At 45.3% G+C, this 16,560-nt stretch overlaps 1 protein-coding gene across 9 annotated transcripts in view; it reads left to right on the forward strand.

Annotated features, from left to right (window-relative positions):
• Positions 1–16,560, forward strand: part of STAT4 (signal transducer and activator of transcription 4) — a 118,886-nt gene that overhangs the window by 20,039 nt on the left and 82,287 nt on the right. For 6 of the 9 annotated variants that reach the window (XR_013373111.1, XR_013373112.1, XM_077885352.1 and 3 more), the window contains 2 exons: positions 5,973–6,101; positions 7,642–7,786. Coding sequence is in view for 6 of the 9 variants with exons in the window: in XM_077885352.1 (XP_077741478.1) it covers positions 5,974–6,101; positions 7,642–7,786 (273 nt within the window). In the remaining 3 variants the exon portion in view is untranslated. Of the gene's footprint in view, positions 1–1,687; positions 1,707–2,170; positions 2,329–5,972; positions 6,102–7,641; positions 7,787–16,560 lie in introns of those variants that run through there. The other 3 variants (XM_077885355.1, XM_077885353.1, XM_077885358.1) reach the window with 3 other exon arrangements.

The raw sequence follows: 16,560 nt of genomic DNA on the forward strand, positions 1-16,560 counted from the left end.
GGTCCTTAAAAGGAAGAAGAGAACGGAATTGGCTTTGTAGAGCAGGCGCTCAACTGTTGAATATAATGATGGTAAAGACGCACAAAACCAGTATGACTAACACTGGAAGGCAGGAAGTGAAAAGTGCTAAATGAGTGGTCTAGATCTGCGCTCACAGGGGAGCCACCGGCCGCAGGAGGCTCCTGAGCATTTGGCCAGGCCAAATGGAGATTTCCTCAAAGTGCCAATTACGCACCCGCCCTCAGAGATTTAGTTTGAAATACGGAATCCAAAGCATCTCATTAGCAACTTTGATATGGATTCTATGCTGAAATGTTAATATTTTGTATTACTGGATTATTTATAGCCTTGAAATTCATTTTGCCTGTTCTTGTTACCTTTTCCAACGTGGCTACTAGAAAACTTAAACATGTGGCTTGTATTTTATTTTTCTTGGGCAGCACTAGTTTGGATGGGAAGTGTGATGAGAATTCAGAGCAGGGAAAAGATGCTGTGGGTTGGGGTCATCAGTGAAATCTTCACTAAGGATGAAAGGATTTAAAAAAGAAAAAAAAGGCAAACCAAAAAACAGACTCTTCACTACAGAGGAGAAATAGAAGGTTACCAGAGGGGAGGTGGATGCGGGGATGGGCAAAATAGGGAAAGCGGATTAAGAGTACACCTATCTTGATGAGCCCTGGGTTGTTGACTTGTTGGACTTGTTGACTTGTTGAATCACTATATTGCACACCCGAAGTTAATGTAATGCTGTATGTTAGCTACACTGGAATTAAAATTAAATTTATAAAAAGAGGGATAGGATTTCAGTAAGTAGACGGCTTGGGGAGGAAGCGGCAGTTGAAGGGAGCACCAATACTGAAACAGGAGAGGTTCTTCTAGGGAACAGAACAGACTCAGCTGCCTTGGATCCTGGGCTCCAGGGTAGGGATTGGGGCGGGGGGGAAGGGGTGCGAAGGGGAGATTCCCGGATAGGTTGAGACCAACTTATACAGAATTTTGAGTGCCAAGAACTTAGACCTTTCAGGAGAGACTTGCCTCCCCAGAGGAACCAGACTCTGCGCCTAGCTTATGGGATAGCCCACATTAGGGACTTGCTGCAGGTGGGGACTGAGCAGCAGAGCCAGCAGCCAAGACCAGGCCCACCTGGCGTGACGCCCAGTATGCTTGGGGAGTTGACCCACTTACTCTGGTGATTCTGGTGCTCGTGGGAGGGAGAGGGGTGAATTTAAGCAGGTGATCAGATCACAATGTCAGGAGGGAGAGGAGAACCCAGGAAGCGCAGCTGAGGGAGGGAGGCCCTTACCGGGGTACCTTGCTCTGACTCCTGTGCAAGCAAATGGGGCCATTCTTTCTGCCTCGGTCAGTCTGTCTTCCTTTATTTTGTCTTCACGTTCCTGAACATTAGTAGGACTCCTGTGTGAGGAGTAGCCTCTAGCTCGGAGGAGAGGAAATATGTCAGATCACTGGGGAGGGAGGGCCAACATCTGGCCTCACCCAGGCTCAGAGACACCTGATGGAGTCACTCCGGTGGCTCCTCCGGCACCGTCTGTCTTTCCAGGTACAGAAGAGGTGTTAGAACCAGAGCAGGCCAAGGCTCCGTCCACCCGTGATTCTAGAAGAGGCCCGTGTCACAAAGGGAGAAAAGCATCCCGTGGCAACCAGGTGCGGGGCTCCGCGCAGGTGCAGGTGGTAGGAGGGCCCCGCAGGTAGGAGCGGCCAGGGCTCTGGGTTCGGCTGTCCCCCCCCCCCCCGCCCCCCGCGAGGGACCCCGCGGGCCTGGAGCCCCAGAGGTCTCTGAGCCTGGTGGTCGGGTCCCGGCGCCCCTTCCTCCCTAGGTGCCCCCCTCCTCCGCAGGCGCCCCTCCCTCCTCCGCAGGCGCCCCCTCCTCCTTAGGGCTGGCGCAGCAGGGTGAGCGGCCTGGGGGAGCAGGAAGCCAGGGACCTAGGTGCTAGGTGCGGGCGGGGAGGTGTGCGGGCGAGCGCGGGAAGGCCCAAGAGGGGGTGCGGAGCCCCAGGCGGCCCCTGCCGCACCTGACACCCGGCGCACGCGGAGTGATGGGGGGCGGGGAGGGGGGCTGCCGAGCGGCTCCCGCCTGCGGTTTCTGCTCTTTAGCGTTTCTAGAAGAGAGAGTGGGTGGGAACCGACGCCACTAAAGTCCCGGAGCCTCTGGGCTGACGCACAGGAAAGCCTCGAGGGGGCGGAGACATGCAAATCCGCGGCTGACGACGGCGCCCGCGGCCGGTCCTGGGTCCTTGGTCCTGGGTCCTGGGACTGCGGAGGGCGCCTCCCACGGGACTGGACGCCGCGCGAGGCCTGGGCCGACGCCGGGTGAGTAGGCCGGGCCTCCTGCTCCTGCTCCTGCTCCTGCGCCTGCTCCTGCGCCTGCGCCTGCTCCTGCGTGGGATCCCCTGCGGCCCTGGGATCCCCTGCAGCGCGGCCCGCGGCCCTGCACGACGGGGGTGGGGGGGAGGGTCTCCGCGGCCCAGCACGACCGGGGGTGGCTCCCGTGGGCCCTGGACGGTGGGGGGGGTGTCCCTGCGGCCCTGGACGACGGGAGGAATGTCCCCGCGGCCCTGGACGATGGGGGAGCTCCCCCGGCCCTGCACGACGGGGGGGAGGTGTCCTCGCGGCCCTGGACGACGGGGGGGGGGGGGGGTGATTCCCGCGGCCCTGGACGATGGGGGGGAGGTGTCCTCGCGGCCCTGGACGACGGGGGGTGGCTCCCATGGCCCTGGACCACGGGGGGTGTCCCTGCGGCCCTGCACGATGGGGGGAGGTGTCCTCGCGGCCCTGGACGACGGGGGGGGGGGGGCGGTGTCCCCGAGGCCCTGGACGATGGGGGGGAGGTGTCCTCGCGGCCCTGGACGATGGGGGTGTCCCCGCGGCCCTGGACCACGGGGGGTGTCCCTGCGGCCCTGCACGATGGGGGGAGGTGTCCTCGCGGCCCTGGACGACGGGGGGGGGGGCAGTGTCCCCGAGGCCCTGGACGATGGGGGGGTCCCCGCGGCCCTGGACCACGGGGGGTGGGGTGTCCCTGCGGCCCTGCACGACAGGGGGGAGGTGTCCTCACGGCCCTGGATGACGAGGGTGGCTCCCGCGGCCCTGGACCACGGGGGGGGGGGTGTCCCTGCGGCCCTGGACAATGGGGGGTGTCCCCGCGGCCCTGGACGATGGGGAAGCTCCCGCAGCCCTGCACGACGGGGGGGAGGTGTCCTCGCGGCCCTGGGGTACGGGGGGGTGGCTCCCACGGCCCTGGACGATTGGGGGGGTCCCCGTGGCCCTGGACGCCAGACCCCCGCTCCCCCGCTGGCTCCTCCGGGCAGGACTGTGGGCCGGACCCGGGCCTGGCATCCGGAAGAGGTGCTTTGGCCCCGACGGGGGTGCGGGCCCCCAAGGCCTCGAGCTGCCCTTGGGCCGCGCCGGGCGCCCCAGGAGAGTAGACAGGCGCTCGGTTCTCAGAAGGGATGTTGCCCAGATTCCTTGTGATGCGAGAATTTGCCATTAGAGGCTGAAAGGATGACTGCAGACCTTCTAGGGGCTGCCTCGGGGGAGAGGGCCTCAGCCGCCCTCTAGACGGGGCCGGGGCCTGGGACTGAGCTCCCCAGCTTTGCCACTGTTCGTTCAGTGCAGTGAATTCTTAGAAAACAGATCTTGGTCCAAATCATAGCAGTGACCATTGTAGTGGCATTTGCAGCTCCTGCTCTCTCACCGGTGCCTGGAATAAGTTGGCAAGGACCTAGTAGGACAGTATCACTGTGGCACCGGAACAACTATCCCAGTTTTATGGGATCTCTTTATCAGTCTGTCCGTCTATCTATCTGTCTGTCTACCTGTCTGTCTGTCTATCTATCTGTCTGTCTATCTCTACCAGCATCTGCAAAGACAACGGCGTCTGGTGTCAGGAGACCTTGGATTGGTCCTTGGGTGCTGTGCATCTTGGATAGGAGTCATCTTCCTTGTCCTTCCGATTTTTTTTTTTTCATTTCTAAAGTTGGAGTAAAATTTACTCTCCACCTGCCCCGTTCGTAGCCACCCCAGAATTGCCACTCCCTTGCCAAGCACTCGCTGAGCACTTACAACATGCCTAGAGTGGTGCATGTAAAGGTCTTCAAGATACGAAATGATGTAGAAATAAAACATTATTTCTTTTTCCAGTTCCTTTCTTTTAGCAAAACATTCCTCTATAGATTTAGGTCAGAGAAAAGGTGCCCTGAGAATGGTTCCATTTGAAACCTGAGGAATATGTATATGAAATATATGAAATATGTTATTGTGACCTTATAGGCAAAAGAAATCTTAACTTACTTACAAGGTAGGCCAAAATATTGTGGTGATTAACCATGTAAAAGTTTTGTTCCTTGATCTAAAATTGCTGATAAAACAATCGGAACTTTGGCTCTGGAAAAAGCAAAATACTGTAACTTAATTAAGACTGTCCTATTAATCCCCCTGTGTTAGGAAATGCCTAAAGCTTCTAAATTGGCCAGAGTAGGGTACCGTGGAAGAAACGCATACTTTTGTTTTGTGACAGGCTGCCAAATACATATCAAGTGTGGTTTCCTCCTCAGTTAACCTGAGGGGTTAACCACTGTCAGGTGCACATCAGAGACTAATGAAGAGTAGACTTTTTTTTTTTTTTATAAACAAACTATCTGCTTTTTTTGTTTTAATTTATGATAGTCACACACAGAGAGAGAGAGAGAGAGAGGCAGAGACACAGGCAGAGGGAGAAGCAGGCTCCATGCACCGGGAGCCCAACGTGGGATTCGATCCCGGGTCTCCAGGATCGCGCCCTGGGCCAAAGGCAGGCGCCAAACCGCTGCACCGCCCAGGGATCCCTGAAGAGTAGACTTTAAAAGCTCTGCACAGTCATAGTGGATCATCATACAGAGAAATATAAATATGTATTGATTTAGAGATATTTCGACCTGAAAGAATTAGAGCCCACAGAAATGCATACGTGAAACTCTTCATAAGGCAAAGACCACATTCGACTAGAGGTCTAGGAATGCGAGCAAGAGTCTGGAAGCCAGACACATCTGAAATAAAGAAGGGTTGAAAAAAAAAAAGAAGGGTTGGGTTGGAGAGACTTTTATTGGGGGCGCTTCACGCGGAAAGTCTTACGAGGTTCTGAGAAGGTACAGTTGAATATGTTTGCCTTCTGGTTGCTCAAAGTCAAGAGTGCAGAGGGAGCAAGGGAAGGAAAGGAGTTTGTTGACGACACAGATTTGTGTGACAGAGTGGAGGTGTTGAGGGGGAGTGAATGCTTTCTGGAGAAAATTCTGGAGTTCCTGTTAGACCAAAGCAGGATGTGGTTTGGGAACAGAGAACTTTTTTTTCCTTTATTAGAGATGACTTAGGGAAAAGCTAAGAATTGCTTTATCTTTGGATGGAAGGCATTGTCTCTTTACTGTTGTCTTAAATAGGGTGACTATAAAAGAAAAATTTTTCCAGTTACTTAACTAATGGACGACATTGTCTTTCTTTGAAGTCTGAGCGAGGGACGCCTGAGTGGTTCAGCGTCTGCCTTCAGCTTAGGTCATGATCCCAGAGTCCTGGGTTCGAGCCCCACATAGGCTCTCTGCGCTCAGCAGAGTTTGCTTCCCCCTCTCCCTTTCCCTCTGCCTCTCCCCCACTTGTGCTCACTCTCTCTCGTGCTTGCTCACTCCCAAATAAATAAATAATTTTTTTAAATCCAAAGGAAAACGCCCATGTACCACAGTAAATTTTTTTAAAGACTTTATTTATTCATTTGACAGAAAAAGTGATAGCAAAGCAGAGGGAGTAGAGGGCAAAGGGAGAAGCAGACTCTCCGCTGAGCAGGGAACCTGATGCAAGGCTTGATCCCAGATCCCAGGATCGTGACCTGAGCAGAAGGCAGATGCCCAACCGACTGAGCCACCCAGGCGCGCGCCATGTACCACAATCATTAACGTTATTTTTAAACTCTAATTTTACCTCTTCATTTATAGCATGTCTCAGTGGAATCAAGTCCAACAATTAGAAATCAAATTTTTGGAGCAAGTAGATCAATTCTACGATGACAACTTTCCTATGGAAATTCGACATCTGTTGGCTCAGTGGATTGAAAATCAAGACTGGTAGGATCAAACATTATTGTATTTTCCTTAGAGGCTGATATACAAATGCCTTATGCTCTATCCTTGTGAATTTATCCTATGATCTGCTTTTGACTGAGTACATACATTATTTCAGATCGAGAACTTTCTTCAAGGATTTGGAAAGTTTCCTCAAAGGAAAATCCTTGTCCTTTCTGGTTTCATGTATTGTAGATGAAAATTTGGTGCTTCTGGCACTTTGTTTTTTTTGTAAGCCCAAATCCTAGTAATTTCTAAATATTAAAAAGCCAAGAAGTAAACCTATCGCTTACATCAATTTTCAACGTACAGACTCAATATAAATAATTATTTTTTCTTATTATGTTTTACAATCTTTCTTTAAAGCTCTGTTTATCATGTACAGTTAACCTTTTTTTCTTTGAATAGTCCTCTTTTTTATTGTGATAAAATATACATAACATTTACCATCTTAGCCATTTGTAGATATACAGTTTAGTGGCACTAAGTATATTTACGTCGCTGTACAAACCATCACCACCATCCATCTCCAGAACTTTTTCACCTTCCAAAACTGAAACTCTGGCCTCATTAACCAATAACTCCTCACCCTCTGGCCCCCAGTCCTGGCAAACACCATTCTATTTTCTCTCTCTCTGAATAGGACTATTCTAGGTACTTCATGTAAGTGTAATCACACAATATTTGTGCTTTTGTGGCTGGTGTATTCTACTTACCAAATTTTTCCTAGGTTCATTCATGTAGCATGTATCAGAATTTCCTTCTGTCTCTTTTTTTTTTTTTTTTAGAAACTTCCATTCCTTTTTTTTTAATTTTTATTATTTATTCATGAGACAGAGAGAGAGAGAGAGAGAGGCAGAAACCCAGGCAGAGGGAGAAGCAGGCTCCATGAAGGGAGCCCGATGTGGGACTTGAACCCGGGTCTCCAGGATCATGCCCTGGGCCGAAGGCAGGCGCTAAACCGCTGCGCCACCCAGGGATTCCCCTCCTTCTCTTTTTAAGGCTGAGTGATATTCTATGTAAATGTATACCACATTTTGTTTATTCATCTGCCAATTAGCACTGGAGTTGTTTCTACCTTTTGGCTACTGTGAATAAAACTAACATGAACACTGATGTACAAATATCTGTTCAAGGACCTGCTGTCAGTTCTTTTGAGTATCTGCCCAGAAGTGGAATTGCTGTTTGTAACTCAGTGCTTATATTTTGAAAAGTATCCATCCTATTTTCCACAATGGCTGTACATTTCCCGTTCCCATCAGCAAGGCACAAGGGTCCCAGTTTCTCTGCACCCACACCAACACTTGTTATTTGAGGATTTCAGTAATGGCCATCCTACTAGGTATGAAGTAGTACCTCATGTTTTGATTTGCATTTCCCTAATGATTAGTGATGTTGAGTATGCTTTGAAGTGTACAGTCTCATTTGTAAAAACTTTAAGTGCTTGCCACTGTGAAATAGATTTTACCAAAATTAGTATGGTAAAAAAGTAGACGTTTTACTAAGTTGTTTCCTGTTGCATAATAACACTTTTGTTTTTTAGGGAGGCAGCTTCCAACAATGAAACCATGGCAACAATTCTTCTTCAAAACTTGTTAATACAACTGGATGAACAGTTAGGTCGCGTTTCCAAAGAGAAAAACCTACTCTTGATACACAATCTGAAAAGAATTAGGAAAGTCCTTCAGGTGAGAATGCATTTTACTTTTTCAAAAATGTTTGGATTTATGTGTCTTAAATTCAGCCAAAAAATTAAATATGTACCCTTACGTTATTTTCAATTCAGATTTAAGAGGGAAAATTTGAATTCTCTTATCATGTTAAGTTTTGTGCTCCATTTTATTTTATTAATTAATGTTTGCTTTTTATGAAATTTTGAATCTGAAATACACTATAAGTGGGGAGGTATGTGTGATTTTAATGTGACTATTTACCGGTTATGTTTAAGACTGGAGCGAAGATTTGAAAGACGGTAAGTTCATGGCTGTCTCCCGTTTCTTCCCTTGCCTTCTCTCTCCTAGAACAATCTAGTTAGTATTGTGGTTGTATTTATCCTTCCAGATTTGGCTCATGTCTCACCTCCCCCAAAAGTGTTTCTTGGTACTGTCTAGCCTCTAGCTCTGCAAAGGTTTGGCCAGGCAAAGCCCATCCGTCTGTGTTCCCACAACACATCTGTACCATGGCATTTAGTATATTTTACATCAGTGAGTTGTCTTCTCCCCCAAACTGAGAACTTTAGTATTCAACTCTGAATTCCCAGCGCCTGCCTCAAGACTGGATATATAGTAGATGTGTAATATTCATTGAAGAAGGAGCTAAATGAGTGAAGCGAGGGAAAATAGGGATCTAAAGAATTAAGGGTAGGCTAATACTGAGTTAAACTGAGCCGTGCTAACATTCATAATGAACTCTGAATAGGAACTGCTGTAATATTTCCTGAGTGGCTATGCAATGTGTCAGGCAACATGAAAAGTGCATCTGCCACTTTTCAGTGAGGCATTCTTAAAATCCCAAAGTTACAGTGAATATATTTTTAGAAATTTTTATCTAGACTGTAACAGAAATGTACTGGAAGTTACTAACATTTGTGGGAGGGACATAGATGTTGTTCTGTTTGCTGTATGGATTTCACTGAGCTGTCTTTGCCCTTCTAATCCCCTACAAACTTGCAAAACACTTGGCCAGGTAGGAAAATAGCTTCTTGCCAACAAAACAGGATTTTTCACAGTATAAAGCAAGCTGTCTCTTACAGGGATAAGACATTTGACCTGGGCTTCATTAGCTTGGTGCTCTAATCAATAAACTAAAACAGGGGTGAGCACATTGCTAAATATGAAGTCAGATGTGAGTAGGTCACTGCCTGTTATGAGGCCTCATGACTAAGAATGTTGTTACATCTTTAAGTGGTTGAAAAAAAATAAAAATAAATTAAGTTTGTGATGTGAAAATTCTATGAAATTCAGGTCTTTGTATTTTAGTGGAATATAGCCATATGCTTCATTTACATATTGACTATGGCTGCTTTTACATTGCAGTGGCATTCTTGAATAGTTATCGCAGAGATTGACCCCCAAAGCCTAAAATTAAAATGTATGTAGTGTATCGTGTGTGTGTGTATGTGTGTGTCAATGATATTTATCTTGCCTAGAAGCAAAGATCTTGCAAGTTACTTGCCTAGAAGGATGCAGATGGGTAAAATGGGTGATGCATGGTCTTTGGAAATTCTGAAATTTGAAATTCTCACAATATGACCTTGGGCAATCACTTAATCTTTCTGAATTCTCACATCTTTTCATGTAAATCGGAATGATCCTTATTTACTTTTTGGGATTGTAAAGAAGACTGGAGTTTCTATTCTGGCAAAAAATAGGCTTCCAATGAACAGTTTTTGTTGTTGACTGGGGAAAATAACAGGATTTTTCTTAGGATAAATCAAGGGTAAATTTACAGCCCATCTTTTTTAGGGGTGGAGATAAGATTTTGATTGAGTTCAAGAACCTGCAGTAACTCCCATTCACATTTCATCTTGAGCAAAAACTCTTCTCGTATGTCACTGTAGCATCTTATGTCACCTCAAGCATCTTATCTCTGTAGACCCTTCCCGACAAACTGCCTCCAGCTCCCTTACCATCCCTGCCCCCCGAAAATAGATCTTCTCCTTATTCCCAAACATACCAAACTCACTCTTGAAAGACTCTGAACCTCTTTCCATGGCTAGGAGTGCAGTGCCACCCTTCTTACCCCAGCCCCGTCCCCAGTTACTTCTAGAGGACCTGTGGAGGTCCCCGTGTATTAAGGAAATCTTCAGCCATGTTAGCCCGTATTCTCATCTTTCATGGAGCGTGGATTGCGAGATAACCAGCATCTCTTCTGGCTGGATGTGTCTAAGCAGGTCACAAGCTCTTTGAAGTCAAAGCCTGACCTCCTTTTTTAGACCTCCCTGACTCCCTCCAGTACCCACTGTGGTTCTACTACGAACTAGGAACTCAAAGAATGGTTTGGTTGGTTAAGGTATTTTGAACAGACAAAACACTTGCTCTTTCATTCGTTCTGTAAGCTGTCCTTATCGGGTATTTGTATAAATTCAGAATACAGTAAAAAATAGTAACAGAATACAGTAAAAAATAGTAACAGAGAATATTGTCAACTATTTTATTATTTATTCATGAGAGACACAGAGAGAGAGGCTGAGATACAGGCAGAGGCAGGAGCAGGCTCCCCGTGGGGAGCCCAATGTAGGACTCGATCCCGGGACCCCAGGATCACACCCTGGGCCGCAGGCAGATGCTCAACCACCGAGCCATCCAGCTGCCCAACAAGTCTTCCTGCTTCCTCAAGAATTAAAAGAGAAAAAAAGCCTCCTATCAAAGTCTGTTGACACTGTGCTTATCTGGTTTGAACATTTTCATCCTCTGAGATTTTAAATGCAATCCATTTTAACTATTTTAGCAAAAAAGAGCAAACAATACAGTTCCAGGGGAATTAAACTGGCGTAAGACAGACTTAGTTCTTTAGACAGCAGCTGAGATCTCCGGTTTCAATATTGTGATTTACTCTGGGGTGGGAAGCAGCTGGGCAGGACGTCCAGCTCACCTTTGCCCCTCCCGGGGAGGCAGGGGAGGCAGCGTCAGGTGGAGACTGGGAGCAAGGACTGCCTCGCCAATCCTGCTCTGTGAAGCACTGCTTGCAGCTCCCACCAAGATGTTTACACTCTCTGGCCTCAGTTTCTTCATCACACTAGTACGTACCCCAGGGGTGTTAGAAGCATTACAAAACTGTTAAGAATGTGGTAAGAATAGGATTTGCTAAAAAGAAATATATGCCTAAATCTTTCAAGAATGCTTTCTTTGCCCTGTTCTTGTTTTTTGTTTGTTTGTTTGTTTGTTTGTTTGTTTGTTTTTAACCAACAGACTATTTTTTAGAGCAGTTTTGGATTTATAGAAAAGCTTAGAAGGTACAGAAAGTTCCCTTATACTCCCTCTCTACCTGCCTCTCCCCAGTTTCCCCCATTAGAAACCTCTTGTGTGGTATGGTACATCTGTTACAGTGAATGAACCTGTGTGGTACATTATTATTAGCTTATGGTCCAAGCTGATGTGAGGGTTTCCTCTTGGTGCTGTCCAATTCTATAGGTTTTGACAAATGCGTAATGTTACGTACATATCCACCATTTCAGTTTCGATGCCCTAAAATCTCCTCTGCTCTGCTAGTTCATCCTTCCCTTCCTTACCCCAACCCCCTGGCAACCACTGGTCTTTTTACTTTTTCTCTAGTTCTGCATTTCCCAAAATGTCATATAGTTGGACTCATATGGTATTTAGACTTCAGATCGACTTCTCTCACTTAGGAATATGCTTTTAAGTTTCCTCCATGTCCTTTTGTAAGCTGAGAGCTCATTTCTAATCATTGCTGAGCGATATTCCCTTGTATGCAGCAGATACTATAGTTTGTTGATCCATTTTTGGCAATTTCGAATAAAACTGACAGTAACATTCACGTGCAGAGTTTTGGGTGGGCATGTTTTCTCAACCCATTTGGGTAAACGCCTAAGAGTTTGCTAGATCTTTGTTCTTGGGCTTTCAATTGCAAGCCCCTTTTCCTTATTCATCTTCCTCACCATATCTCTGGTCAGGCTGCTGTAACGAATACAATTGATTGCGTGAATTTTAAATAACATTTATTTCTCACGGTTTTAGAGGAAAGGAAATAATGGTATGGGCAGATTGGGTGCCTGATTCAGCTTCCTGGTTCAGAGACAGCTGTCCCTTCACTAGACCTCACATGGCACAAGTGGGGAGGGAATGCTTTAGGTTTTCTTCTATAAAGATGCTAACCCCATTCCTGAGGGCTCTGCCCTGATGACCTAATCACCTCCCAGAGGCTCCATCTCCTAATAGCATCACATTAGGGGTTAGGACTCAACATATCAATTGAGGAGACACAAATATGCAGTCTATGACAACCTTCCTTTCTATCTTCTCCCACAGGATGACATAAAAAAAAAATTAAAGTGGGAGTGCCTGGGTGGCTCAGTTGATTAACGGTCTGACTCTTGATTTTGGATGAGGTCATGATCTTAGGGTCATGCACTTGAGCCCCATGTTGCAGAGCCTGCTTAAGATTTTCTCTCTCTCGGGACACCTGGGAGGGCTCAGCAGTTGAGCATCTGCCTTTGGCTCAGGGTGTGATTCTGGAGTCCTGGGATCCAGTCCCCCACATCCACCTCCCTGCATGGAGCCTGCTTCTCCCTCTGCCTGCGTCTCTCTCTCTCTCTCTCTCTCTCTGTGTGTCTCATGAAAATATAAAATCTTAAAAAAAAAAGTGTTTGTCTCTCTCTCTGTCCCTCCCACCCCGTGCATGTATGTGCACTCTAAAAAATAAATGAATAAATAATTAAAATGGTGCATATTCATAATAAAAAAATTGAAGTAGTACAGAAAAAATGCAAAAAAATGTGCGATAATCCAAAGTCTACTGCCTACATATAACCACATTAATATTTGATGAGTGTCATTCCAGACGTCTATACATGTATGTGTGGATAGAAGGTTGGCTGTTGCCGCTTTGTACCCAGTGGTCTCCAGAATCTTAGAAGTCTCCTGTGCCCCTTCTCTAATTCCACTCTGCTTTCTCCTCATCCAAAGTAACTACTAGTCTAAATTTTTCATTTACCAGTCTCTTCCTTTTTGCTACAGTTTTACCCCATATGTTGGCATCCCTAGACCTAGACAACATACTATATAGGTTTGCAAGTCACAGAATCTTATGTAAGTTGGATCAAAAGTGTATTTATTCTTGACAGTTTTCTTTCTTCACTTAATCTTGTTCCTAAGATTGACCTGTGTTGACATGTGCCGCAGTAGTTCATTCATTTTCATTGTCACGTAGTATCCTGTTGTGTGAGTATCAAGGCCTACGCATTTCACTATTGATGTGCATATGGGTTACTTCTAGTATTTCTTCACTGTTTCCAATGATGTTGGGCTGAACATTCTTGTTCAGCACATGTTCACCAAGGAGCACATGAAATGTGCATGAAATTCTCTAGGATAGATACCTAGGGGTGGAATTGCTGAATCATAGAGTATGTACATCTTTCATTGCACTTGGTAATCCCAAAATTGTTTTCCAAATCGGTGAAACCAGTTTATGCTCTCCTAATAGAGTCGTGGCTCCATATCCTTGGCATACCTGTAGTGGTCATATATCACATGTCAGTCTGGTGGTGTATCCATCTTACTTCTTTAGTTTACTTTTTTCTTTTACTAACTTCTTTATTCAAGTACTTTATATTGAGTCTTTCTCTTTTTTTATAAATGAATTTAACTTTATATATTTTTGAGAACTACTTTATATACGTTAACATGTAGTACTCTCACTATTCATTTTGAAATAGTCCATAATTTCAGGATCGACTTATAATTTTAGATAAATAAAAACTGTCCCACTAAAAATACATAGAAATGCTAGGAAAAATAGAACAGACTTTTATTTTTTTTTTATTTATTTATTCTTGAAAGACACACAGAGAGAGATTGAGAGAGAGAGAGAGAGAGAGGCAGAGGCACAGGCAGAGGGAGAAGCAGGCTCCGTGCAGGGAGCCCGACATGGAACTCAATCCCAGGACCCCAGGATCACGCCCTGGGCCGAAGGCAGGCACTAAACCACTGAGCCACCCAGGGATCCCCTAGAACAGACTTTTAATTGCATAGGTTGGTTCATCACATTAGAAGAAATTGTAGAACCAAATAAAAAATTTTTAACTATAAAACATAGCTGTAAATAGAGGCTGCACTGGAGACTGTCATACATCATTCCTGGATTCTAGAAATATAGATCCCAAGCAGGAGGGACATCAGAAAGAAAGAAAAGTCCCCAAAAGTAGCAAGAGAGATCAAATATATTACCCATACAGAAATGAGAGACAAACCAGAGCCAAATTTAAAACAGAAACAAGAGAGAGAGAAGAGTAGAATAATTTCTTCACAGAGCTGGAATACAATATCCATCAATTCTATACCCAGAGAAATTATTATGCAACCTTGAAAGTTCACCACATAGATACTACTAAGATCTATTGAGTAGAGATATTTAGGATGCATGGTCAAATTTCAAAAGTACCACTACAAGTGAAAATAGAGTGCAGAAGAAATTAAAAGAATAAAAAAATAAATATTTAGCATCTGTAAAAAAAACATTGAAAGCACAACATGAGATATCAGAAAAAAATCCAAGTAATGTCTATTAAATGGACAAAACTCAGCAGTTATTAGATAAATAGTGGATTGTATCTAAAATATGAAATAACATAAGATGATGAGATCAGAGAGGTGTGTGAGAACTGTCTTGTAGAGAAGCTTGGGGGCTTGGCGAGGAATCCAAATCTTATTCTGAGTGTAATGAGAAGCCATTGGTAGGTTTGATCGGAGTGTAACATGAACTGATCTCTGTTTAAAAAGCTCTCTCTGGCTATTAAACTGTTGTGAGTCAAGAGGAATTTGGGGAGACCTGTTAGAAAATTATGTTTATTTTTTTTTAAGTTAACATGTTGAAGGGGCACCTGACCTGGGTGGCTCGGTTGGTTAAGCATCTGCCTTCAACTCAGTTCATGATCCTGGTGTCCTGGGATGGAGTCCCACGTCGGGCTTGTTGCTCAGCAGGGACCCTGCTTCTCCCTCATCCTCTGCACCCACTTGTGCTCTCTCTGTCTCTGAAATAAATAAATGAACTATTTTTTAAAAAGTTAACATGTTGAAATCATTTTCTATTAATTTGGATTTATCATCACTTCTAAACTTCAAAAGCTTTGGCTTAATGTACCTATTACTATGTTGTGAGGGGCATAGGTACAAGACAATGTTGGTCAATTAAACTTTAAAAAACCCACTTAAAATATCCTTTTTTTGATCCACTTATTATTTTTCATTGTAAAATTTATGGTGTGGTTTTCTTTTTGTTACCATTTGCCAACCTGTAAATGAATTCATGTCTTCATTTTCATACTTCCCATGTCACTTTGTACTGGGCTTGTCTTTTATAAATATCGTGTAGCAATCTTCATATTTGGTCGACAGATATTGAATGAGCCCTTACTGTGTTACCAGTCACATTTTCAGCAGGAGAGATGCTATCGGAGGAAGTCATGAAGCTTACAGTCCAAACAATTCACACCTCCTATGTTTTGGTTTTTCACTTAGAGGAAATTCTATGGCCATTCCTCAAAAATTGGTGTTGGGCGGGTAAAGGGAAGCAGGCATCAGCAATCTTGTCTAATAATAGAAAAAAAATCTCCATCAATTAGAAGACTGTGCTCGGGGTTTTGGCATTAGCTCTGTGGTTAGCAGTCCCACCACCCACAGACTGTTTGTCACTGACCAGGGTAACGTTCTGTTAGTGAGAGTTTTAGGCCCTGTTGGTGTGGGGGCGCTTACAAGTGTAACCCACACCCCACAAGTTCTGTTCTCTGCCTCACCGTGGCCTCTTCCTCAGAGGGTTTCTCATTTGCGTTTGCCTGAACAAAAAATATGTGCCGGAGCTGAGAGCACCTTGAAAGTTGAGCGATGGGGAGTTTCTTCTCACCCCATCTGCAAAAATCCTATTGTTGGTCCTGAGTATCAGGTGGATTTTTCGTATGACAAGGTGCAGGGTCAGAAACATTTTTGCAATAGGAAGGGAGGGGGGAGAAAAGCTGTTTTTACTGCTGATCTACTCCGAACTTGCCAGATCTTACCATCTAACTCCGCTGCCTTCTCAGGTCACTCCTCTTCCTTCCCCTCAGTGTACCACACACACAGAGAAGTGAAGGGGTGACCTCAGCCTGTGACCTGAAAACAACCCAGTATCACCACTCGGTGTTAACTCTGAGAGAGCCGAGTGGAGGGTTCAGTCATTCACGTCACATGCCCGTGAGCCGGAGCCAGTGTGCCATTCACTCCACGGTTATTTTCCCCAAGTCCCCTGCACACACACCCCAGATCTGTTTTCATCGGAGACAGTTACCAGGAGCCAGTGTCACAGTGCTCATATCCCATAGGCTTAGAGACGTACCTGTTGTGCTGTTAAAGGTGAAACAGGAATTACTTGTCAAGATTCTGTTCATTGCGTAATCGGGGATGGTCAGCAGAAGGCAGATGGTGTGCGTTGCCATCCCTTGTCCTGTGCACATCCAGCATGGTCAACTCAAGATCCTGCCCACCTGGAATTTCATTCATGAATCATTTTGTGTAAATTCCTCCAAGCCTGTCTCTTATCCAAGGCTGCCTGGATTGTTCTCTCTCCTTATTATTGTCTTCTCTAACAGTCTAGTACTTGAGTTGACAGTGGTATGTCCTTTCTCTGAATTCTGATTCTCTTTGAAATTTATGCCATAGTCCAGAGCTTCTTTATGCAATAGTTACTTTATGTTTGGTGTACATAGGCTTTTTTTTTTTTTTAAATCCAAATGACAGCTTAGATTTTTTAA

The sequence above is a fragment of the Canis aureus genome, chromosome 36 (assembly GCF_053574225.1).
Source record: "Canis aureus isolate CA01 chromosome 36, VMU_Caureus_v.1.0, whole genome shotgun sequence".
In the NCBI taxonomy this organism is placed as follows: Eukaryota; Metazoa; Chordata; class Mammalia; order Carnivora; family Canidae; genus Canis; species Canis aureus.